The sequence below is a fragment of the Dermochelys coriacea genome, chromosome 8 (genome assembly GCF_009764565.3).
Source record: "Dermochelys coriacea isolate rDerCor1 chromosome 8, rDerCor1.pri.v4, whole genome shotgun sequence".
Classification (NCBI taxonomy): domain Eukaryota; kingdom Metazoa; phylum Chordata; order Testudines; family Dermochelyidae; genus Dermochelys; species Dermochelys coriacea.
The window spans coordinates 4,978,128-5,002,455 of NC_050075.1; the positions used below are offsets into that span (position 1 = coordinate 4,978,128).

The following is a 24,328-nucleotide window of genomic DNA, read 5'->3' on the forward strand; positions in this document are numbered from 1 at the left end:
TATTCCCTAGCAGTCACTTAGCAAAAGCTTCCTACAGCACCTTTGAGCGACAAAGCCAAGTGCCAAAGAGACACTGAGTGCTGGTCCCGCGTTCGGAACATTAGGAAGTAATTAAAATAGTTTTTGAAAAAATTAAATTCATAAGCGAGATTCCCAAAGGCATTCGTCAGGGCCCAGGAAATGAAGGCCTTAAAAACAGCGATGAGACTGAGAACTACACTGGGAGTCGGCGGCATCGGCTGTTATGACTCAGCAGAAAGAAGAGAGTGAGAGTTTTGTGGAAAGAGCATCGGGAGAACAAGCAATTATTAACCATGCAGGATAATGGCTGCTCTTTTGGGGACATGAGCCTTCTATCGATTATTATTGATTATTATTTCTGTTGCTGCTAAAAGTGTCTCTGAAGAGCTGCACCTTGAAACAGGCTCTAAAATGGATGCCTCTTTGCTCACCAGTTCTGCTCCTGGTAGTACAGGTGTGGCGCACAGAAGTGTGTATCCTTGCAAGGACAGATATTACTCAGAGTCTGAAGAGTAGAAGAGGAAGTCTCCGTGCATGGTTGGGTTGAAGGGTTCTTTGCACATGCCACAGACCAGGCGGGTGTACAGGAACGCAGGGGGAAAACCCTGGCCTTTATTCCCGGTCACATGGCAATAGTCATGGCTGCAAATGGTTATAGGGGATAACTTATGCACCCTGTTATATGAAATGAGTCAACACCACTTCTCTTAGACTCCTTTTGTATATATTCACACTCAGACCTACTGACAAATATACGGTGGTTACTGCTTTTTGCTCCTGTTAGCCCTTCTGAGCCAGCGCACATGAGAATGGCTGGTCTGGAATCTGGTCTTCCTTTTGCATCAACAATGGAATTATGTACTAAGTTCCAATCCCTGATGCCCGTGCAACTGCAGTGAAAGCACTGGGGCTTTATAGGTGACCACAAGGACAAAACCAGTCTCTGGCTGTTCACTTTTTGTTATTCCTTGTGTGTGATTGGTCCCCAAGTCATCTGGTATTATTTCTGCTCCGTGACTGGATGAGCAAAATATTGCAAACAATATCACTTGCTCATAGAAAAGGATGTTCCCATGAAGAACAGCTATTCCCCCAGCATCCTGAGAACAAAACCTGATGCTCCCGGATGTTTGTGCGGGAGCAAACAAAGAAAGGCCCGGACATGGCAGCACAATGGAGTTCCATGGAAGTTAAAGGAATATCCACACATACTTTTTGGCAATGCTCACTCACCTCTACACTGGAGTATGTTTGGCCACCATTGCTCACGAGATTGCCAGCCAGTTTGGAAATCAGGAAGCCAAGACTGAGGTGCACTGGCAGAGCTGGGAGAAGGGTCCGGGGCTGGAAGTGGTGCAGGTGGGGAACGAGGAACATCAGCAGAGACTGGGGGGAGGTATTTTGTCATGTTCCTTGCTGTAGCCAGTGCTGTGCATCTGTTGTTTTAGGGACCAGTAAACCACACTAGGAATCCGAATTGCACCTCCCAGCTCATTTGCAGACATACCCTTAGGCTCAATGGCATGCACCGTGCTGGCTCTTAGTCAAATCCTTCTGCCCTTCGGGAGATAGAAACGAATCAATGAAGAATATTAAATAACAAATAAACCCACAATGATTTAGCATTTCCCATAAAGGTCAGAGTCCTCTGTGGGCATATCTTCGCTCTCTGCTTTGTTGTTGCTCTGTGCCTCATTCGACGGAGTGCTGAGCTCTCTCTTGTCATTTCATTTCCTCCAAGGTCTTTGTGCTTTCTGCACCAGGGTCTTACATCGGTGGAATAGAACCTACTGCAGAAGAAAGGCAGGCTAGCATCACTGCTTCAGCTTCTTCAGGGCTGGCATGGATTTTCAATTGATCCTGCAGTGAAACTCAACTGATTCACTCAGCGGGAGCCAGATTCTCAGCTGGAACTATCCTGATTTTATCGCCTTGATCCACATAGGACTTTCTTAAGGCTCTTTGGGGCTGCACTGATGATGTTAAGGATCATCCCGGGCACTTGGGGTAGAGTTTTTCTCTTCCTGGTATTTCACCAGTTCAATACAGTTCAGCTTCAAACTCCTCAAAGTGTTTGACTCTGAGGATCTGATTTGGTCATTACAAATTCAGCTCGACATCTGGGTTTGGATTCTGGTCTCCTGCCCCATCCCCTTTCTGCAGTTCAGGGAGGTTGGAATCCAGGGATGATTCTACCTCTAATCTGATTCTTTTGGCTCAAGAAGCAACATGATTCTGGAGCTAGCAGCAGGCACTGGGAATCCAGCTGTTTATTAAAGCACACTTTCACATGACAGGCATAGCGCCAATCCAGCCAGACAAGGAAAATAGATGGGAAATGAGACGTTTTCCTACCTCCACTGTTTAGCCATCCCTCATGTGACTGCTTGCACAATCACTGCTGGAGAGAAGACAGATGCCTGGTTTGTGAAGTGGGTGATTAATAGGAACACAATAGTGACCACAGGGGCATAAGGAGCATAGGAAATCAAGCACACCCGTCCAGCACTTGGTGCCTGGAATGTGTGGAAGAGGTGAGTGGCCATTTTGGAATGGGAGGGACATATGCAGCCTGCCCTTCCTCCATACCCTATTGGTTTGTGAAAGCAAACTTTTGTGAAGGGGCCTCTGCTCATTACAGATGAGGAACATACATACAGGTGCATTTAAACCCAGCGATCATTCCTTTAAGGCACTAACTGCAGGAGAACGAGAATGACTGTCCCTCCATTCAGTCTGTCCTTCTCCCTCCATCCCACCACTGATCCCAATGCTTTGGTGGTCATTTAATCTCTGAAATGAGTGCGTTCCAGAGGCAGCAGCCTTTAGCAGGAAGATCCTAGGTTTCTTGGTTCTGTTTCGCTGTTGGAGTGGGCTCCCTAATTTACATCACTATCAGTTACATAATTTATCTGAAGCAAGGTTTTCTTTTCTTTAGCAATTTCTCGGATTATGAAGAACCGAGATGGTACCTAGATGCCACGGTGATGGGTGCATCACAAATACACAAAGAGGTAGCAGCCTGTTACTCTATACCCAAAGGGGCAATCATGTCCTTCCAGCCAGGATTAAAAGAACCAAAAAGGAAGAACAAAAGTAAAGTTTCCCTGAGAGAGCATGCTACATGTGTCTTCTCTGTACTTCTGCACTGGCCTCAGCACAAAATGGCTGTCAGCGTCCACAGACAGCAGAGTCCTTGACTATCTAAAGGGGTAGGAAAGAACCAAGGAAAAGTTAGCTTTGTGTGTGTGCATGTGCACAAAATCTCAGGCTCTCTCTTGCGATCGCTGCTTTTTATTTTTGCAGACACAGGTGACAAATTTAAGTCAGGACCCCACAGAATACTGACTGGTGTCTGCAGTTACTAACTAGTCCGTGAAGACAAAGTTAAATTCATTCCACAGAAGAGGCCACTGGACTGAGAGTCAGCAAATCTGAATTTTATTCCTGCCTCTGTCAATTGCCTCTTTGTCTCTCTGCTTCTCCTCCCATGCTTTTTCTGTTTTGCCTCTCCCCTTCATTGGTGGTTTTTAAGAACAGGTTACCTGTTACCTATCAGGGATGACCTAGGTATACTTAATCCTGCCTTGGTGAGGGGATGGACTAGGTGACTTCCTGAGGTCCCTTCCTGCACTGCATTTCTATCATTCTATTTAGGTATACATTTTTCCGAGCAAAAGTCACAGCCACAGCAGGCACCACCTGGTGCAACAATAGACTTGGTATCAGATTATAAGAATTTATCCACTATGTATCTTAGGCTCTAGACTGCAAACACCTAATGGAGATTCTCTTGTAGCTTGAGTAATAGGAGCCTGTGCTTTTGAGGCAGAATGATCCGAGCTTTGCCTCCTCTATCACCGTGAAATTCTGAATGGTCGTGGTGTCCAGTGGAGGTGGAATCTCAGGTAGGCTTCATTGCCCACTTGTTGAATTTTCAAACAAATATCTTCCTGCTTTTGCCCATTCTGTCCCTCTTGCTTACAAGGAACTTCCTAAAAAGAAAAGGAGTACCCGTGGCACCTTAGAGACTAACAAATTTATTAGAGCATAAGCTTTCATGAGCTACAGCTCACTTCATGAAGTGAGCTGTAGCTCACGAAAGCTTATGCTCTAATAAATTTGTTAGTCTCTAAGGTGCCACGGATACTCCTTTTCTTTTTGCGAATACAGACTAACACGGCTGCTACTCTGAAAAAAGGAACTTCCTGTAACCATCCCGCAAAGCTAACTCATTGTGCTCCTGCAAACTCTCCTTTGCCAAGTGACACCAGTTAGGTAGCTCATATACTGAGACCAATGCCTGTCATTCTGATCAGTACTTGTGCCCCTCCATCTGTCTGTTGGTGTCCGTCTGTTGTCTTTTGTCTCATGATTAGACAGTAAGGTCTATGGGGCAGAGACTGACTTTCTGTTCTGTGTTTGTACAGTGCCTAGCACCTGGGGTTCTGGACCGTGACTGGGGCTCCTAGGCATTCCAGCAACAGAAACAATAAATAATAATAAGAACAATCATTACTAAATACATAGTCAGGAGACCTGGATTCCATTCCTGATTCTGCAACTGACCTGTTGTGTGATCTTGGGCATGTCCCTTGTCTCTGTGCCTAGACTTCCCATCTGTAAGGTGAGGATAATGATACTTAACTTCCTTTTGTAAAGTTATGGATGAGATGTGCCACATAAGAGCCAAGTATATTAACTGGTGGCTTTCAACTAAGTGATTCCAATAATCAGCTGGGCTTTGTCTCCATTCTAACAACAACTCTTCTTAAATCTAACTCCTTTATTTAAAGTGCCACTGGAAATGATGACAGTTGAAAAGTCACAGACACAATCGCTGAGTCCAGCCAGCCTTCCTGGGACTCCTTCATTCTGAAATTTTAACGAGTGTTCCTGGAAAGACACAGCAATTAGTACCAGAGTGAGAGAGAGAGAGAGAGAGAGAGAGAGAGAGAGAGAGAGCAGATGAAAACCTTTGAAGGGTGCCAAGTTGTTGAGAGGCAGATCCTGCTGCATAAGAACTCAGGAAGCAAGGACATTCTGGGTATTGCTACAAATGACTGAACTTTGCATTCCAATTATTTTCCTCAAGTGCATGGTTAACAAACAGTAGCTGGTCCCCACTGATTTTCTTGTCAAGCAATTTATTGTTGGCAAGGATGAAAAATCAGCCGGTGTTAATTCCATCAGAAGGTCCTTCCCTTCTCTGCAAAACACTCCCTGACTTCTCCAGCCTCTCTTCTTAACAGGATTTTGGGTATTGCTGTTGCACCTGGCTGCACATCATGGAAATAAAACTGATTGTGCAAAGTTAAATGTAAGCAGGATAAAAATCAACTCTCAGTGATTATAGAAACACTTGGAACTGTTTTTTTCCTTTAATTCTCCTTCCCTGAGTAGAGTTTATATCTACGGCAAAGTGGGCTGACGCTAAAGCCATGGCAGCTGCGTGGCTTAATTCGAAGGCAGGCACCCCATCTGCAAACCAGAGAGCCCCGTACATATAGAGAAGGAATGAAGCAGAAAGAATGCAGAATGCTCTAATCTAAATGAATTCATTAGGATGAAATTCGGGGCCCATTGGAGTCTTGGACAAAACTCCTTTTGACTTCAGTGAGGCCAGGATTTCAGCCTTCAGGCAGAATTACAGATGCAATCACTTACACTGGACTGAATTTGGCCCTTAACCCGTCCATGTCAGTGCTGCAGTTTTTGCTATAATTAGAGATCTTTGACTCTGAGGGCCAGATCCTCAGGCGATATATAAAACCTTTGTGGTTCTCCTTGATGTATAGCATGGTCTCAATCTGTGTTCATGGGTAGAGTATGTGCAGGTTGTCAGTCTACCCACCCGTACAATATAGCCCTACTCCTGACACACATGAGACAAAAGGGTGGTGGGGGGAGGCAGGGGAAGTCATACCACAAGTTAGATTGTACTCTGTTTGAGGCAGGGATCATCTCTTTGTTATGTGGTTGTACAATGCCAAGCACAATATGATCCTGCTGCAAGCCATGACTGGGGCCCCTGGATGCTACTTTAATACAAATAATTAATCAAAAACCAAAATTCATCCTACATGTCTTTATTTGGCTTAGAGGATGAGGCATTTCATGGTGTAAATTTCTGTCACCAGCATAATCATTGTCAGAAAGTAATTGCTTGTGCACACGTAGACCTAATTCCAAACGATTCAGGCATATCTTTGATTGGCTTATTTATTGGTCAGTTTAAAATTCACCTGCCATGAAAAATCACCTGTGAGCTGTTAAAATTTGCTTTATGCAAGGATTTATCCAAACACAGCTGTCTCATGGAAGCCTGCAGATGGCAAACAGGAGCAGACATGAAGCCAATTCATTCTATATCCATGGGAACAGTTTTCACTAGTGCCTAGACAGTGAAACTTCAGCTCCATTTTGGTAGGTGCTGTACAAACACATTGCGAGAGACCATCCCTGCCCCAAATCCGGTACCATTTACACAGACAAGACAAAGGGTGGGAAAAAGGAAGTATTGTTGTTGTATTTTATAGATGGGGTCTAAGATCCACAGGGTTTAAATGATTTCTCAGGGTCACATAGTGAGTCCATAGCAGACCCAAGAATGGGATCTTAATCTCTAGAGTTCCAGTCCAGTGCTTTACTCACAAGACCATCCTTCCTCTCAAAGGATGTGTCAACAGGTATATTGGCATTCACCTAGCTCTCCAGGTAGAGTGCTGTTTGTCTCTCCTTCATTGCTGCTTTCATCAGTAAGCCATGTTCACAATACTAGATTCTCCAAAGGGGACCACCAGACAGTCAATTTCCAAACTTGAAAAATAGCTATGCAAATTGGTGCACGGTGTTTGGGAAAGTATCATGTGTTTAAGCAGGCTGATCCATTGTGCCTTGCTGGGAGAATCCGGCCCTCATTCAAAGCTTGCTTTCTTCCCATTTCACATATCTGGTAAATGCACTTCTGTCCAGAAGGAGAGGGCTGAGAAAGTCAGAAGCAGGTGAAAAAAGAGGCTGATACCGAAAGTTCTGATTTAATTGTAGTGCCTGCTGCCACTTGGTCATTTTGTGTGCACAGAAACCTGTACTGGAATGCAGACTGGTGTGTAATTACACAATACTATTTCTGCAATCAGGCCTGAGGTTGTGTGGGCACACCCACTGATGTCACCTCTGGAAATGTGGCTTTATTGTTTCTAGTTTTAGCGTCTGAATGACACTGTTTAGGAGCCTGATCCAAGCCCCACTGAAGCCAATGGAGAGACTCTCCTCACCTCAGTCTGCATTGGAGTAGACTCTTAGAGACTATGGCTAATTGGAAGGTCTGATTGCTCTGAGACAGCGGATGTCTGTAAACCTTGGAAACTAGAGCAGAATTATTCATTCAGATTTGGGGTGGGTTGACGTTTGGTTAAGAAGGCAGATGAAATAATGAGAGGAAAGGCCACAGTGAAATTTGAACACCAAAACCAGAGGCACTCATTATCCCCTTAAGGAGGGCTGAAGAGAAGGTGATGCCAGGAAACTGTTAGGAGAGGTTAGCAGGCTTAAAAGCAAGAGGGCACCAGCTGAATCTGTAGTCTCTGGCACAAGAGCCCCTACGGAAGTACAGTGCAGGTGCAGAAGACAAATGGTCTGCTAGGAACTCTGTCCCATTACGAAGAATTGCTAGGGCCGAGGAACTGTACAGCTGGCTGCAGACACTCAGACTGCAGCTCACTTCACCAGTGGGTGTTCACACTGGCTATTAGAACTTAGCCCTATGCCAAAGCCCCGACCAGCTGCAAGCAATAATGCTCTTGAGAAGTACCAGCCTGGCTGTCCTGGGGCGTCGTGCACTCTGTGACTCCTCAGAACTAGTTCTCCAAGTCCAGGAGCAATGCAAGCTTCCCCCACCCACACATGGGGGCAGCAAGCTTCTGCACCCCAGCCCTCGCTGAAGAGGTAGTTCAGTCGCTGGGTCTAATCCTGTAGATGCTTTCCACATGGAACTGGTTTCCATGGGAGTTCTTTGCACAAAGGGTTTCCCCAACGCAGAGTCCTCTGCCCTTGTTTAGCCCTCGGCTTGTCTCAACCAGCCTGCCAATGGGCAAATCATTGTGGTGGCTTTCAGCATGGGGACACCTGATCTGTTGGATAATGGGTGGTTTTGCACAAACCAAAGAGTTGCTGTGAAACTGATCAGATGGGGATAAAGCCGATACAATTGAAGCTTTTAACCTATCTGTGAAACCGCTCAGAAGGTGCCATAAGATCTGGCAGCAGGAGAGACAGCAACTGGGTCTCCTTACTAACCTTCTCAGAAAAAAAATCAGCTTTCTTATGCCTAAAACTTATGGCCCATTCCTGCAACCATTGCTGACTTGAGCAGCCCCACTGCAGTCATTGAGACTACTCATATGAGGAAGAGCTACTGGCTTCAGGGTGGCAGGATCAGCTCCCAGAAGGACTGAAGGCTTGAAATCTAAGGGGGAAGTAACCCAAGCATGGGCTCCATCTGACAAGGGTCTGAGCTAATGGCATTGGAAAATGTGCAACATTTTCCCATGAGGCATCTAGCAGGACACAAGTTTGGGCCTAGTCCAAAGCCCATTGAAGTCAGTGGGAGTCTTTGCATTGGAGTCTCTGGGCTTTGGATTAGACCCTTAGACACTTTAAAGATGAGAGAACTTTTAGCAAAGGAAATAGGGTCTGCTCCTGCCTCCTTTCAGCCAGTGCGGATTTTGCCCTTGATTTCACCTCGGAGCAGGATCGGGCACTTTCTGTGCAACAGCATAAGCTAGAGAGGTCATTTGCAAAGTCAGATGCAATGCAAGTTGTCCCGAATGCACACATTTAGTTGCAGTTTGAGATCAATAATTGCATATAATCATAGAAATGTAGGGCTGGGAGGGACCCCGAGAAGTCATCAAACCCAGCCCCCTGCTCTGAGGCAGGACCAACTAAACCTAGAGAATCTCTGACAGGGGTTTGTCCAACCTGTTCTTAAAAACCTACAAGGATGGAGATTCCACAACCTCCCTTGGAAGCCTGTTCCAGTGTTTAACTAGCCTTACTGTTAGAAAGTTTTTCCTAATATCTCACCTGAATCTCCCTTGCTGCAGACTTTGCCCATTACTTCTTGTCCGACCTTCAGTGGACACAGAGAACAGTTGATCAGCATCCTCTTCATAACAGCCCTTCACATATTTGAAGACTGTTATCAGCCCCCCCCCCCACCTAATCATCCTTTCTCAAGACTAACCATGCCCAATTCTTTTAACCTTTCCTCACAGGTCAGGTTTTCTAAACCTTTTATCAGGTTTGTTGCTCTTCTCTGGACTCTCTCTCCAATTTGTCCATATCTTTCCCAAAGCATGGTGCCCAGAACTGGACACAATGCTGAGTGGAGCGGGGCAGTTACCTCCCCTGTCTTCATATAACACTCCTACTAATACATCCCAGAATATTAACCTTTTTCACAACTGCCTCACACATCGATTCATATTCAATTTGCGATCCACTTTAATCTCCAGAGCTTTTTCAACAGTACCACCACCTAGCCAGTTAGTCCCCATTTTGTAGTTGTGCATTTGATTTTTCTTCCTATGAGAAGTTCTTTGCACTTGTCTTTATTGAATGTCATCTTGTTGAATTCAGACCAATTCTCCAATTTGTCAAGGTTGTTTTGAATTTTAACCCTGTCTTCCAAAGTGCTCGCAACCCCTCCCAGCCTGGTGTCACCTTCAAATTTTAATTTCCACTCCATTATCCAAGTTATTAATGAAAATGTTGAATAGTACCAGACCAAGAACTGACCCTGTGGGACCCCACTAGATACATTGATAGCTACTCTTTGAGTACGGTCTTTCAACCCATTGCACACCCACCTTATAGTAATTTTTATCTAGACTGCATTGCCCTAATTTTCTTCTGAGTATGTCTTGTGGGTCTACGTTGAAATCCATACTAAAATCAAGCTATATGGTTTGGAAGGTTTAAACGTTTTGCACGATGTTAGTCACAACCCACCCCTCGAGCCTGTTTCTGTGTGTACACTGGGCACCATTAAAAACTATATAACTGTTTTGCTGATGTGATCCTCACAGCATTTCCTCATTCTGAGGACAGATTTGCATGGTTTTAAGGGCATCCTCAATACATGTGTCGGATGTTCAGTGACATGATAGCTGATTCTTTCTAGTTTTTGTGCTGAGCCTGTTTGCCCTGGGAACATGCAGACACTGCTGCCATGAAAGCAGGAAACACTGGAAGTCTAATTTAAAGGCTTTACCCCCACAATTCTGCCCATTCTTTTTGAAGCAATCAGCTTTGAATGGCAGAGCATGTGTGCAAGCTACGCGGGCATTTGCAGGAAAGATAAATAGAAACAGAGTTTGCTTTTATTAGCTTAGGAAAGAACCACACCAACTTTCATTTGGCCTGCAGAGTACCAACAGACCTGGCTTACCTGACCAGCCAGCTACCACTGAACAGCCCAATAAGTCTCATGGCTAAAATGTCACCAGGTTTTCCAGCTCGGGATCCTAATATCTCGGAAATCTCTGCAAGCAGATGCCCCGTAATTTGCTGCTCGTTGCTTCTGCTGGTACTGGCGATGGAGTTGCAGCAAACAGACTTAGTGTTCCTCTGGTATGGGAGAGGTTTGTTTCCCAAACATCTGTGATCACTTGCTAAGAAGGAACATTGTTCTCTCTCATCTATTTTCTGCTTCTCTTTCATGGCGCCAGATACACGCTCAGCCTGGGGCCGAGATGGAGAGGAAACTTCATTCTGACCCAGGGGATACTTTTTTTTTTGGTAGGAGGGAAGGACGGTAGGAGACAGAGAGAATCAACTCCTATAACAACCACATTTGCCAAACAGAGGCTCAGACAGACTTTGGGTCCCACCATGATTGTCTAGAGAGAGAAAGGTGGGAAGGAAAACAGGCACAGAGATGCGGTCACACAGCAGGGCAGTGGCAGGACAGGGAACAGAACCCAAGTCTCAATCCTGTACCATAGCCACTAGACTGTGTCACCTCTCAACCTGCGATATCCTAGGAAATAAAATGTACATGAAGGAAAAATGGCGCCTTCCGAAAATAGGAAGCCCAGACCATGGGACACCCAGACTGCCCATAGAGCTGATGTTTGTGAATACAAATTGCTCATGGGTACTTCGCTGCAAAATGACTCCAGGTGTGGATGTCAGTGATCCTCTCAGTGCATGCAGGTGCTTGCATCAGCAGGCCTGGCTGGCAAGGCCACCATGTAACTTGTTTGCTACTGAGACAAACTGCTTTCGTCTTTTTAGAGGACTGGCAGTAAAATATACCCGAAGCCTAAAAACAAATCTCACAAAGAACTGCTTTCTTTGGTATGTAATTTTTTAAAAGTCATCATTTGCTCCGCCCCAGAATTTGCTGAAAGCACTCCAAGTTTTTCTTTGTTACCGAACAAAATAATTGCACAATTAGCAATGCAGCTCACACTTCTCGGGGTGATGGGTTTTTACCTAGAACAAGTATAGAATGTAACACTTTGCTTTTCTAAAGTGGCAAAATACTCTTGCTTGCTTTTTTAATTCTGCATTTCGCAAATACACAGCGGGGTCCCCACGGACTTAAAGAAACAAATAGTCACCGCTTAAAAAGCTGAGCTCTCTGTTGCTGCCAAAGCAGCCAGCGGAGGAAGTGCACGGCAGCTAACAAAACCAGATTCCAGGGGTGGGGTTTGTGTGTGAACATCCCCTAGCACACTCCTAGGCTCCACCAAAATACAAATGATTAATTAATGATGATGATTAGTAGTGGTATGACTCATGATGGGGGAGGACAGAAAGTAAATGAAGCAGAGACTGACTTTGCCTGCAGTTTATTTTTAATTCTCAGGAAAGGTGTGGTTCGAAAGGGGTGGTGTTGGGGTCGGTAGGACGCTGGGCTAAGACTCCGGACTCTGGTTTTACTCCTGCCTCTGCCATGGCCTAGCTGCATGACTTTGGCTAAGGGCTCGTCTCCATGTACAGCGTTAGAGTGGTGCAGCTGTAGCGCTGTATTGAAGACACGCCGACGGGAGAGCTTCTCCCATCGGTGCAGTTAATCCACCTCCCTGACAGGCGGTAGCTATGCAGTGGGAGAAGCTCTCCTGCTGACGTAGTGCTGTCTACACGGGGGGGTTAGGTCGGTATAACAGCATCGCTCAGGGTGTGTGTGTGAATTTTTCACACCCGTGAGTGACGTAGTTAGACTGATAGAAATCTGTAGTGTATCCCTGGCCTTAGTCAGTTCCCTTCTCTGTGCCTCTGTTTCCCCTCCCATCTGTATCGGTCTTGCCTACTGGGACTATAAACACTTTGGCATATCCACTGGCTGACAGGGTATCTGAACAGCCCCCACCCCACTGGGCACCTCAGCTCAATGGGGGCTTCTGGGTGCTGCTGTGATACAAATAATAAAGAACACATCAGTAGAAAGAAAAATGATATTTACAAGCTTTTAAAAGGATCTTCCAAAGCAGGGGAAGTAAATGATCCATATAATCCTGCTGAGTAGTTTCTCTGAGCTGCTGTTCCTTTGACTGGTTTGATGGATAATTTAATAGACCATCAGATGGGTTTGCTGGGGCTCAAGATTGGAGACACGACAGAGCAACTGGAATGATTTTTTCTTCCCTCTCCCCAGGCCTGGGATCTTACCTCCATGTGGCTGTTCAGCTGTAGCGTGCCAGGAGGGGGAGCAGGAAGGCTGTGTAGTGCTGTGGGATTGTCAGACACTGCTCATTCCCTTTCGCAGAGCAACCTGGAACCCAGATGCTTGCAGTCGGTGAGCAGAGAACACAAGGCAAGTGTCAGTGCTCTGGCTAGGGACTTGGGACAATTGCATGTGTGTATTCTGCTCCCCTGCCTGGGCCCTGCATCAGACTGCCATGGACAACTCAGTTACACAGGTGCCTCCATGCCAAACCAGGGGCAGAGCGAGGAATGCTTCAGGTCAGGATTCAGGTGCATCAGCAGCGCTGTGTGTGGGGACCCAGGGCTGGAATAGCAGGGGGGGCTGGGGGTCAGGATTGAGGTGCATTGACAGAGCTGTGTGTGTGTGGGCGGGGGGTGGGTAGCCAGGGCTGGAACAGCTTAGAATGAGCCCAGATCTCACCAGCGTCAGAGCAGAAGAGCAGCCACAGCTCTTCGCGTTTGCCTTTCACAATGGCTATCTCACGATGGCCCAGCAATGCCACTTTTATTTACTGGTTTCATTACTTTCTCTCATCCAATGCCGTCATTAAAGGCAGTAATGGAGGATCCCAGTTCTGCTGATTGGATTTTGCTTCCTTAGTTTTTTTCATGGCCCAAGACCATGGTGATGGGCGTGATGCAAATACCTGGGTAGACAGACAGCTGTGGTTTTGCAAAGCGGGACTGAGGTGTATTGGCAGAATGGGTGGGGAGAGGCTCCATTTCTCCTCCAACTGGATTTTTAGCCCCCACTCCCTGCCCTCACCCAAGCAGGACATTCCAGGGAACCAGGAGACATCTCCTTGACCTCCCCCTGCCAGGCAGCACCACATGGTTCGCAATGCTCTGCTGGCCAAGAGCTTTGAGCTTTAGGAGCATCCACAACAAGGGAAATCACTCTGTATGCAGGAGCCATGGTGCACTGGGAGGGGGAACGGAGGCAAGGTTGGGCCCATCCTGCCAAGTGGCACACGCCCCCTCCACAGCCCAGGCTGAAGGTCCTAACCCCTGCCACGGCTTGGGGCAGGGCGCCTTGAGCTGAAGCACATGGGCATATTCACATTAGTAGCACATATGCAAATTGCTAGCAAAGCAATTAGCGTTGAGGTCAAACAATTTGCGTGGCATGCCACATGTAGGGCGGTTGCTGGTGGGTGTATAATTCCGGTGCTGCAGCTCTGTCCCAACACAGTCATTCTGGTGGATTCTGTTTGAGTAAGTCACGAGTTGCCCCGTGCTTCTCTTCTCCCTGCCATCCTGCCCTTCTATCTGCATTGTGCTGGGCGACAGCATTTCCATGCTGCCAGACACGGGGCAGGATGGCAGCTTGGCAGAGACTTACGCGGGGGCTCCTCCGTGCAGCCGGCGTGTTAGTGGCAACAGGACCTGGCAGAAAATGGAGGCTGAGAGAACTGGCCAGGGTTGGAGAGATGGCGACGAGACCACAGCCTCCTTGCGGCTTGTCGCTCAGCAGCAGACAGGGGCTCTGCACCGGAGAGAGAGGCTGAATAAATAACTAAAACAAACAAGTCAACCAAACCAACTTTCCTTGGCCCCTCCGCCCCGGGGCTCTAAGTCACTCACATCTTACCCAGCACAGCTGATTAGCAGAGCCGTTTCTCAGTGGCATGGCAGTGTGGGATGTGGGAGATAACACTGTAGCAGGCTGAGGTGAGGAGATCGCTTTTTGCCCAAAGCCAAATTGCCTTGGAAATTAAAGGCTCCTTTGCCACAGAGGAAGCAGAGTTCTCAGGGCCCAAGCAGACCCTGGCACTGTGAGAAAAAGCCTGTGGCTATTTTAGCTCTGATAAGAAGAATCTAGCATCGGCGGGTGGCGGGGAGGAGGATACATAATGCCCTGGATGCTGTCTTTCTTTCATATCAGGGGACAGACCCACCATGCTTGCACCAGAGCTGGGACGTGGAGTGACTCCGCTGGCTGGCTCAGATTCGTGTGCCAGCTGAACAGGGGCTCTTTGCATTAATAGTCGCTGTAGGCAGAGCGCCTTCAGCTAACAAGAGCCGCTGAGGAAATTCCAAAGCTGAAGTTAGACATCGTCCTAATCCTGCCCCAGGTAGCCTTGGGATAATTTAGCCCCTATAGGACGTGAGATTGCTCACTGAGCCCCGGCAGCATGGAATCTGGGCAAGCTCACAACTGAGGGAGAGCCATGTTCTGTGTGGTTTTAGTAAAGCCTGAGGTGGGAGCCAGGGGCCCTGTGGGGAAAAAACCCAAGGTGCACACACACACTCAATGGATTTTGCATCTGTCAGTGCTAGTGAAAGGTGCTGGCTTGTTTGATTCCCGCATTGGCAGGTGGAGCCTTCAAAGCACCATCCACAAATGCAATAAAGATCTTCCCCTAAAGTCGAAGGGATAGTCCACAAGGATCAACTGAGTACAGGGGACAAAACAGGAAGGGGAATGAGGCTAGGGGCCTGGAAGGGGACACTAAGCAGAGAACCCTGGACAGCACCCAGAGGTGTGAAAGGCATTAGCCTATTTAAGTCCTAGGAAGTCACCCATGGAGTGGCAGAAGCCACCCATGGAGTGGAAGCCCCACCCCTCAGATGAGGGAGGGGCCACAGAACAAGGATTTCATGGGCAACAAAAAAAGTCAGCCAACAGGAATGAGCGCCATAGGGTCAACATGAGGGAAGCCTGAGTGGAGATGCCTGACAGCACCCACTGTGCCAAGGAGGCGTGAAAGGCACTGCGAGCCCTTGCAACGAAAGTCCTCTACAGCATTACTCCACAGTGCACATACAGCACAAGCAGACCGAGCACCTCCATGCTGCAACTGGGCAACGCACCTTGACTCTGACCAGATGGTCTCCCCTGTAGAGATGAGATGGCAATTCCTGCCCAAGGCACTTCTAGCTTTTGCTTTTCCATTTGCCTTTATAAACTGGGCTTGGTCATTTCTGGGTTCCCCAGTCCAGCCAGAGAGAGTTCCTATGTCCCCCACCTACCCCACCTGCACATCAGCAGCTCCGCTTTCTGGGCCATTGTGTCTCTTGGGCACTCATCCATCATGTGTACTCTTAGCAAAATTCTTTTGGCCCAGCAAACTTTATTACAGGCAAATGTGTGTCTGCATTAAAGGTTCGTTACAATCCAATCAAACCTATAGTCCCTGGCTAGCCATTTCTCTTCCTCTTCCAGTGCTGTTATCACTTGGGCAGGCTTATTGGAGGATTCTTATCAGGCTTTCTAGACATTTGTGCTAATGAGTTCCTGTGCATCAGCGATTTCTCACTGCCAGTGTCTCACCTGGCTGTGCACAAAAACAGCTATTTCCCAGTTGTGCCCCAATTCAGCCACTCGAGATTAGAGAGCTGAAAGAGCAGGATAATGGGAATAGAATGAAAAGGGAAATGTTGGGTCTAAGTAATAAAAGTAACAGCAGTTGGGCAGTGGACAGCCAGGAAAGTCGGAGTAAATCAGAACTAGGAATTATACTTTGTGCCTTTTGTCCTCGGATCTCACAGTACGCTACACACGCTCAACATGAATCAAGCCCCTTACCTCTGAGAAAAGATTATTATTCCCACTTGACAAGAGATGGACAAAGTGATGCTCAGAGAGATCAAGCAGCTTGTCCAAGGTCACAGAGTGAGTTGGTAGCAGAACTATGCTTTGAACCCAGATCTCTTGAGATACTCCCTATTTGATTACAAGTGGATCATATTGCCCCTGCTTAATCCTCTTCTGCTTTTCAGCAGCCTCCTCCTCTGGCTTCTCCTCCTCCCTTACTTAATTCACTTTCCTCTTGTCTTCCTTCTCCAACAGCTTTCTAAACATATCACAAAATATTACTGACCCCACTGCACACAATTTCCTTCCACCCAGGGATTCATGTTTAAGAAGGAGAGTACTGGTCCAAACACAATAGGAATTGCTGGCTTCCCCACATCTTCATCCCAAGTTTGAATCAGGCCCAATTTCTCCATTTCTGAGGAGTTCTGACTTCAGGTAACACCAGCTGGTTATTTCCACCTGCCACTGGAAGCAACCGTGCCAAAAGTACCACATGACAGGGTAACAAGCCTTGTGGATGGGGGGAAGCAATAGATGTGGTATATCTTCACGTTAGAAAGGCATTTGATACTGTCTCTCATGACCTTCTCATAAACAAACTAGGGAAATACAACCTAGATGGAGCTAGTATAAGGTGGGTGCAAAACTGGTTGGAAAACTGTTCCCAGAGTGTATTATCAGTGGTTCACAGTCAAACTGGAAGGACATATCAAGTGGGGTCCCGCAGGGATCAGTTCTGGGTCTGGTTCTGTTCAATATCTTCATCAACGATTTAGACAATAGCATAGAGAGCACACTTACCAAGTTTGTGGACAATACCAAGCTGGGAGAGGTTCCAAGTACTTTGGAGGATAGGATTAAAATTCATAATGATCTGGACAAACTGGTCTGAAGTAAACAGGATGAAATCCAACAAGGACAAAGGCAAAGTACTCGAGTTAGGAAGGAACAATCATACATACAAAATGGGAAATGACTGGCTAGGAAGGAGTACTGCAGAAAGAGATCTGGGGGTCATGGTGGATCATAAGCTAAATATGAATCAACAGTGTAACACTGTTGCAAAAAAAGTGAACATCATTCTGGGATGTACTGGCGGGAATGTTGTAAACAAGATACAAGAACAGGTTTCAGAGTATCCGATGCATCCGATGAAGTGAGCTGTAGCTCACGAAAGCTTATGCTCTAATAAATTTGTTAGTCTCTAAGGTGCCACAAGTACTCCTTTTCTTTTTTCAAGATACAAGAAGTAATTCTTCCACTGTACACCATGCTGATACAGCCTCAACTGGAGTATTGTGTCCAATTCTGGGTGCCACATTTCAGGAAAGATGTGGACAAACTGGAGAAAGTCCAGAGCAGAGCAACAAAAATGATTCAAGGTCTAGAAAAGATGACCTATGAGGAAAGATTGGAAGAACTGGGTTTGTTTAGTCTGGAGAAGAGAAGACTGAGGGGGGACATGATAACAGTTTTTAAGTACATAAAAGGTGTTATGAGAAGGAGGTAGAAAAATTGTTCTCATTAACCTGTGAGGATAGGACAAGAAGCAATGGGCTTAAATTGCAGCAAGGGAGGTTTATAGATTCATAGATACTAAGGTCAGAAGGGACCATTCTGATCACCTAGTTTAGGTGAGACATTAGGAAAAACTTCCTATCAGGGTGGTGAAGCACTGGAATAAATTGCCCAAGGAGATTGTGGAATCTCCATCATTGGAGGTTTTAAAGAGATTTTAAGGAGGTTGGACAAACACCTGTCAGGGATGGTCTAGATAATACTTAGTCCTGCCTTGAGTGCAGGGGACTGGACTAGATGACCTCTCTAGGTCCCTTCCAGTTCTATGATTATTACTATCTATGAGTTGACAATACAGTCTGTGGAGTTAATCCCTCGCCTGTGGTCCAGTTGATTCCAATGCCCACAATATCTCTGTGCTTGAGACTCATATGAAAACAAAATTATAGCTATAGGGTAAATAGAATTCTTTAAGCATCCTTGGAAATCTGTCTAATGAGGCATGTGGTGCCCTCAATGGTAGGTCAAGTCACTACTCTTGTGCCACCCTCCCCCACATCCCTTTACCCCTCCCATGTTGCTTGGAGTGAGTGCATCTTATCGATCCAATTCTAATGATGCTCATTCTGTTCTGCTTTTTGGTCTGTATGATAGAAAATGGCATAGTCATTCTTTGTCTCTTACTTTTTTTAAGTATTAATCTCCCCTTTTCTCTCCCTCCCCAACCTTCTCCCCTCCTCCTCCAGTGCTACCATCTTTTGATGGGCTGGACTTATTAAGACTGAAAGGGATTTACCATGTGTCATTTTCAAAGGTCTAGGGTCAGGAAGATTTAATTGCTGGATTTTTCACAGATGGTGTTAACATTTATTAAAGTCAATTTCTCTGATTTCCTTTTAATGAGACGACAACTGTGTGCATGAGATAACGTTAGGTTCAATCGTGTGGGACTCGCAGAAGGCTTAAAATAATCAGACCACGGGAAAGAAAAAACCCCAACAAAACCACACCAGTTCACTCCACCACTTAAACAATTATGTAGCAGCAGCAAGAAACCACAATAATTTCCATGGGATGTTGCAACAAGGCCAGGCGTGATGGTGGCTTTTCATTTTATTTTTAGATGCTCTCATTGAGAAACATAGCTAGCAAAGGTTTTTTTTTTAAAAAAGGAAGAAAAACTGAATGGCCAACAAAAGTGTCTTTTAGAAGGAAGGGGTGGGAATGGGGCTTTATACTGAGGGAGTTCTGCTTCTTTTTTACGTTGGCTGCATTGTACGGCACAGCTAATCTAGTTTGTGATTTTCAACTTTTAGGGCCAAATTTTCACAGGAGACGTCTGAACTGGAAACTGCCAGCATCTGTGAGTTGGCAGTTGGTATGTGCAAAACCCTGAATTTAGGGGTGCTATTATGCAAGGAGCTATCTTGTACCTGCAGCTATGGGCCTATGGATGAATGCTGGCCTATGCCACAGGGAAAATTCAGAAGGCACCTTAGAAAAGTTAGCTCTGCAACTTGGGTCCTAAATATCTTCCTAAGCTCTATGCCAGCATTTCCCAGTGTGGGGTGCACTTCTCTGGGGGTGCAAAGGACTAGTTGGGGAAGGGCACAGAAGAGGTGTGTAAATGAGATGCAATGGCCTCTAGCCGCAAGGGGTGGGGTTGATGGGGTTGTGACCACTCGAAGAAGGCCCGTGCCCACTTTGTGGTGTAGGGAGGGAGTTGTGGATGGATATCTGGGTAGGAACAGCTCCAGACTTCGGGCGTTTAGGAGGGCCAGAGGAATGATTTTCCCTCCTCTGTCTCATCTCCTTTCCTACCGCCGAAGTACTTAACTACCGACTCCAGAGCACCTAGCAGTAATAATAGAATGAAAGGATTTTCCCATGGCTGACCGTTAAACCTACAGAGATGCAGGGCAGTTTATCAACCACCCAAACCGACTGGGAGAGCTCTTTGGGGAAGGGGTTGCCATTTACCACTTGCTTATATAGAGCCGAGAACAAAAGGAGCCCCAACTGGTGGTGGCCTCCAGGCCCAACCGCAATATAACTCATAGTAATCAAGTGGAACACAATTACTCGAAATTCACTGAAACGAATATGCTGTGTGTCTTCCGCTCCTTTGCTCTCCTCCTTCCATGTCTTTAGCCTCTTCCCTTTCTCCTTCTAGCTCCGACCCATTCTATCCATCTTCCTTCCCTTGTCTCATGTCTCTCTATTGTTGTCTCTTCTGTTGATGTAATTCTCCCTCCCCTGGACCATATCTCCGGGACTTCTGTTGAAGAGCAGCATCCCATCTCCTTTCATTTGCTTTGTCTCTTTGTTATTTGTCACCCCATCTCTGTTGTCCACCCCTCCTCTCTCCCTCTTTTTGTGGTCTTCACAAGTCATTTGTGGGTCTCCCTGTTCCCCTCATCCCCACCCCTGGGATACTTCACGCTCTCCTTCGCTCTTCTTCCTAGCATCTTCCTCTCTCCTTTTCTTTCCTGATGTCCCCCACCCCCTCTCTCCCGGTAGGTCCAGAGGGAGACACCATGAATTACCAATGGCCGTGGGAAAGAATCCAAATCCCAGACTGTCCTTTTCATGCTGGTGATGGTGAAAGTTATCTAAAAAGAGCTAGAACGTTATTAGCCCTGATCCTTAAGGAGACCTAAAAATCATGAGGAGAGGAGATATGATTCTGGGCTTTGCCATTCTCGAAGACTCACTCTGTACACTAGTCAGATTGGCCAGAGTGGAGAGGTCCTGTCTGTATTTTGGACCCAGAGTGAACTCCCCCAGCGCAGATACAGTGCTATTTCTCAATGCCATTTGATTGCGCCTGGTGGCTTTAGAGGTTCTCTCTCTCTCTCTCTCTCTCTCATGCAATTAAGCCCTGTGCTTTCTTTTCAGTCTGCTAAATAAAGCCTAAATGATCATAATTGAGAAGTCACTGTTTCATTTGGCATTATTGCTCCACATATGCACATTTCCAACAGCTGCTTGTTCTAACTGAAAGAGGCGGATGGCTGGCTTCCTTTGGTTTAATGGTATTTTTCTCCTCTTGAATCACTAACTGATCTGTCTCACAAAAATAGGAAGAAAGAGGAAAGCATTACAAGATTGCCAGCCACAAGGTTTGCAGGAAACCTGGGTTTGACTCCTAAACCTTGCCACTCACTCTCCAGGGTGGTAGGGAGTAGGAGAGCCTGGGAGGTAGGCCTTGAATCACACTGACTTGTGGTTACCTTGTTTAGATGACAAAGAAGTGTCATTGATTGGTTTTGAAGAGAGCTCTGGAACCATTGCTTCAGCCAGGGGATGGTGGGGTGAGAAGATTATTAGACCGTGAAGGTGCCTCTACCCTACAAACGTTTTTCAGTACAGGAGCAGCTATGCCAGTGCTAGCAATGGTGTATTAGCTTAGACTGGCTGTGAACATTTTCTGCATTGTATCATAGAAACAATGCTGGAAACCGGCTACGGAAAGGGATCTGACCTTTCTTGCATGATGAGCAGACCCAGTGAGAAAAGACAACTGGCTGCATTTATGAAGGGGGGGTTCTAAGAGGTCTGACTTATATCAGCACCATGGCAGAGCTGGGCCTGCACCCTCCCTTCCAGGGTGGAGGTCGGAACTGATTTCTGAGGGGCTTGTTTTCATTGGGCAGGGAAAGGTAAGGCCACCCCAGATTTGGATGTCAGAGCTGAAAGTAAGAGAATTCCGCTTCCTCCCTTCCTCACCTCAACACTAGTCACATCATCTCAGGTGGAAACAGCAACATTTCTGGCATCAGAGAGAAGGTGCTGGCTAAAAAAGAGTTGATCCAAGTGCTTGCAAAGGGTGGGAGTGACAGGGAAGGCCCCAGACACCTGAAAACTTGCAGAAAGGAAAAGGACAAGAGGGATGGAGGGAGGCTGGTGTCACATGATTTTTGCATCAACATGGTTCTGGCCTCTATTTTCCATGTTGCCCCGTTGCTCAGTGGCTACTCCTCTGTCCACACATAAATCCTCTTAAAGACCCACTTCTGCTGTGCTGCTTGCCATGAATCTAGCTGACTTGTATATTAACTTCCCACTGTTCCCTTTCTCCTAGCCATTTGCTGCTCCTATGTCCTTAGACTGTGAGCTCCACAGAGCAAGCACCGTTCTTTGTGAGTGTCGGTGTGTCCCCAGCACATCAGAGATGCGACCGTAAATAAACAATTCATATCCATTTGGAGGGGAAGTGTACTTTGATGGGCCCATTCCCCCTCTCCAGATCCTCCCACCCTGCCTAGTCTGGGGACTCAAAAACGTCAGTGAATTCATCTTCCCGGGGGATTTCTTCTTTTGCTTGGTTGCTGCTGGCTTGCTTCCCGAAGCAGCCAGCACCTGCCTCTCCACTGAAGTTGAAGCTGTGCCCTCAGCCCACCTCCTTTCCCTCTTCTCTAGGCTCACATTTTGTAAATCTTTATTTCAGAAGATGGATCTAGAGGTGGTGCCATTCCAAAGTCACCATATGCCTTATATCCCTGCCACTTCCTAGACTTTCCTGGAAGGAGCGGTCCAGCTCAGGAAGGAGATGCCCTGGAACGACTGCTTGGCTTGCCGCTCCACTCTGCCTTCTGCTGCCGAGGACTTAGGACCTGATCCAAATGCCACTGGAACCAACGAGAGCGCCAATAGGTTTTGGATCAGACCCACACCCAGTTTCTCCTTTGGCTACTTGTGAAGGAATGAAATGTCTCCTGCATGCAGGGTATGGTCTGTGCTTTGTATCTCTTCTCCCCTGGCTTCCTTTGTTCTGCGTTGCCCTCTCACTGGATTCCAATGCCCTACTTTTGTCCAGCCTTTTCCAAGAAGATAGGGCAAACACTGTGTTCAGTTAACGAGGTTTGATTGCTGAAAGCACCAGGAGGTAGTTCATTTAGAGCAAGCAAATTAATTGAAACCTAAACGTACATAGTCAATTTATTGCTGGGAAAGCAATTACCACAATAGTTTGGCCCTTGCTATGTTAGGAAGCAGGACACATTAAGCTGGTTTAACAGCTGCCTTTTATTCTACAAGCAAGAAGAGTTTATACCATTGGAATCTTTCCTTCAGTTCCCATCTCCCAGGCTCTTGGTCTCCTGGCTTTGATCTTTAGAGAGACAGTACTCTATTACTGCAGTTATAAATTAAAGGGATGGAATTTTCCGGAGCCTTTGGCAAGGACGGTATGCACAAAGAGGTCTGTCTGAAAACAGCTAATGGTCAGATGCTGAAAGAGTTTTCCCCTCCTCTATTCTTCTTTGAACAGATTGATTTGGGGGCGCTTAAGGGAATGTGCTGTGCTCTGGGCACACGTTGTCCTGAACATGACAGGTTGCAATATTTACTACTGAATCAGACGCTTCCCTTTTATGGCACTTGCTGTAAAAGTATCTGAGAATCCAGAGCAGAAATATAACCTTTATTTTTTGAAGACTTAAATGCAACTGGAGGAGCAAGTGGAAGGGAGGTCATTCCACGTCAGAAAAACTCCAGCCCTCCAGGAGAATTCTGGCAGGGCCAAGACCCTCCAACAGTGAGAAACAAGAGAGGAATGTGACATCAGTAGAACAACACTCAGTGACGGTTCAGGCCCAGAGAGGAGGGCACCGTTTTCACTTAGTAACCGCTGAAAGTGGATACCTCCGCATAAGAGTTTTCATGGTGACCCATCTGCTTTGTTTAGCCAGAACTGGCACTCCAATGTCTTCCGGCACACACATAGAATGGGGAGAGTAAAGCTTTAGAACTCTCCCTCAATTTATATTGTCTCCTACTACAGGGGAGGAAAACCCCAGATCTTTTCCCTAAGCTGGAAATCACTGAAGGTGAGTGGATTGGATGGGGAAAGATGGAGGTGGGAGAACCTCAGAAAAATCTGGAGTGTGGAAATAAGCTGTAAATAAGCATCCAAGAGTTCAGGTGCTTTTGAAGACAGTTGGACTTTTGGGGATTCACTCATTCTTAACTCCAAGGTGTAAAACAGGCAATCCATTGGGCATCATGGAGAACAAGACTCTGCCTTGAGATTGCTGTGCACTACAGAGTCAAGGAGTGTTCCTTTATGATGCACTCAAGCCATGTGCCTAAGAGACATAGGCCATTTGGACACATGGCCATGGGAACTGAAGTGAGACCAATTCATTTCAGAGAGGTCACCAAAGGCTGTTAATGTGCCAGAGTAGTTCCTTAGTGTAAATGCCTTGTAAATTATTAGTATGGAATTTAGCTATCAAGGCACTCTCATAAGTAACATCCTATTAACTCTTTATCACTTGAAGGAAGCCTTCACATTAAAGAGCAATAGTTCTGAGCCAGGCTCCACTGGAGAGCCGACAACCCCATTAAACAAGCTGTAATTTTTTCCCAATCATGCTTAATTGCTTCAAAGCTGATTGGTATAAAATCTCTAGGCACCACCTTCTAACTTCCATACAAATTAAGGGTTTTAAGCCTCCTTCCCTGCGTTCCTACCAAAAGAAGGCTCAGTCTGAAAGGAGCAAGTCTCAGGACTGTATTTACAATGAG

General features: G+C 46.4%; 1 protein-coding gene across 1 annotated transcript in view; it reads left to right on the forward strand.

Moving 5' to 3' along the window:
* The window catches only part of LOC119860079 (LON peptidase N-terminal domain and RING finger protein 1-like), an 80,911-nt gene that overhangs the window by 48,970 nt on the left and 7,613 nt on the right, over positions 1-24,328 (forward strand). The window contains exon 11 of the mRNA XM_038413284.2: positions 12,689-12,847. Coding sequence (XP_038269212.1) covers positions 12,689-12,847 — 159 coding nt within the window. The remainder of the gene's footprint in view (positions 1-12,688; positions 12,848-24,328) is intronic.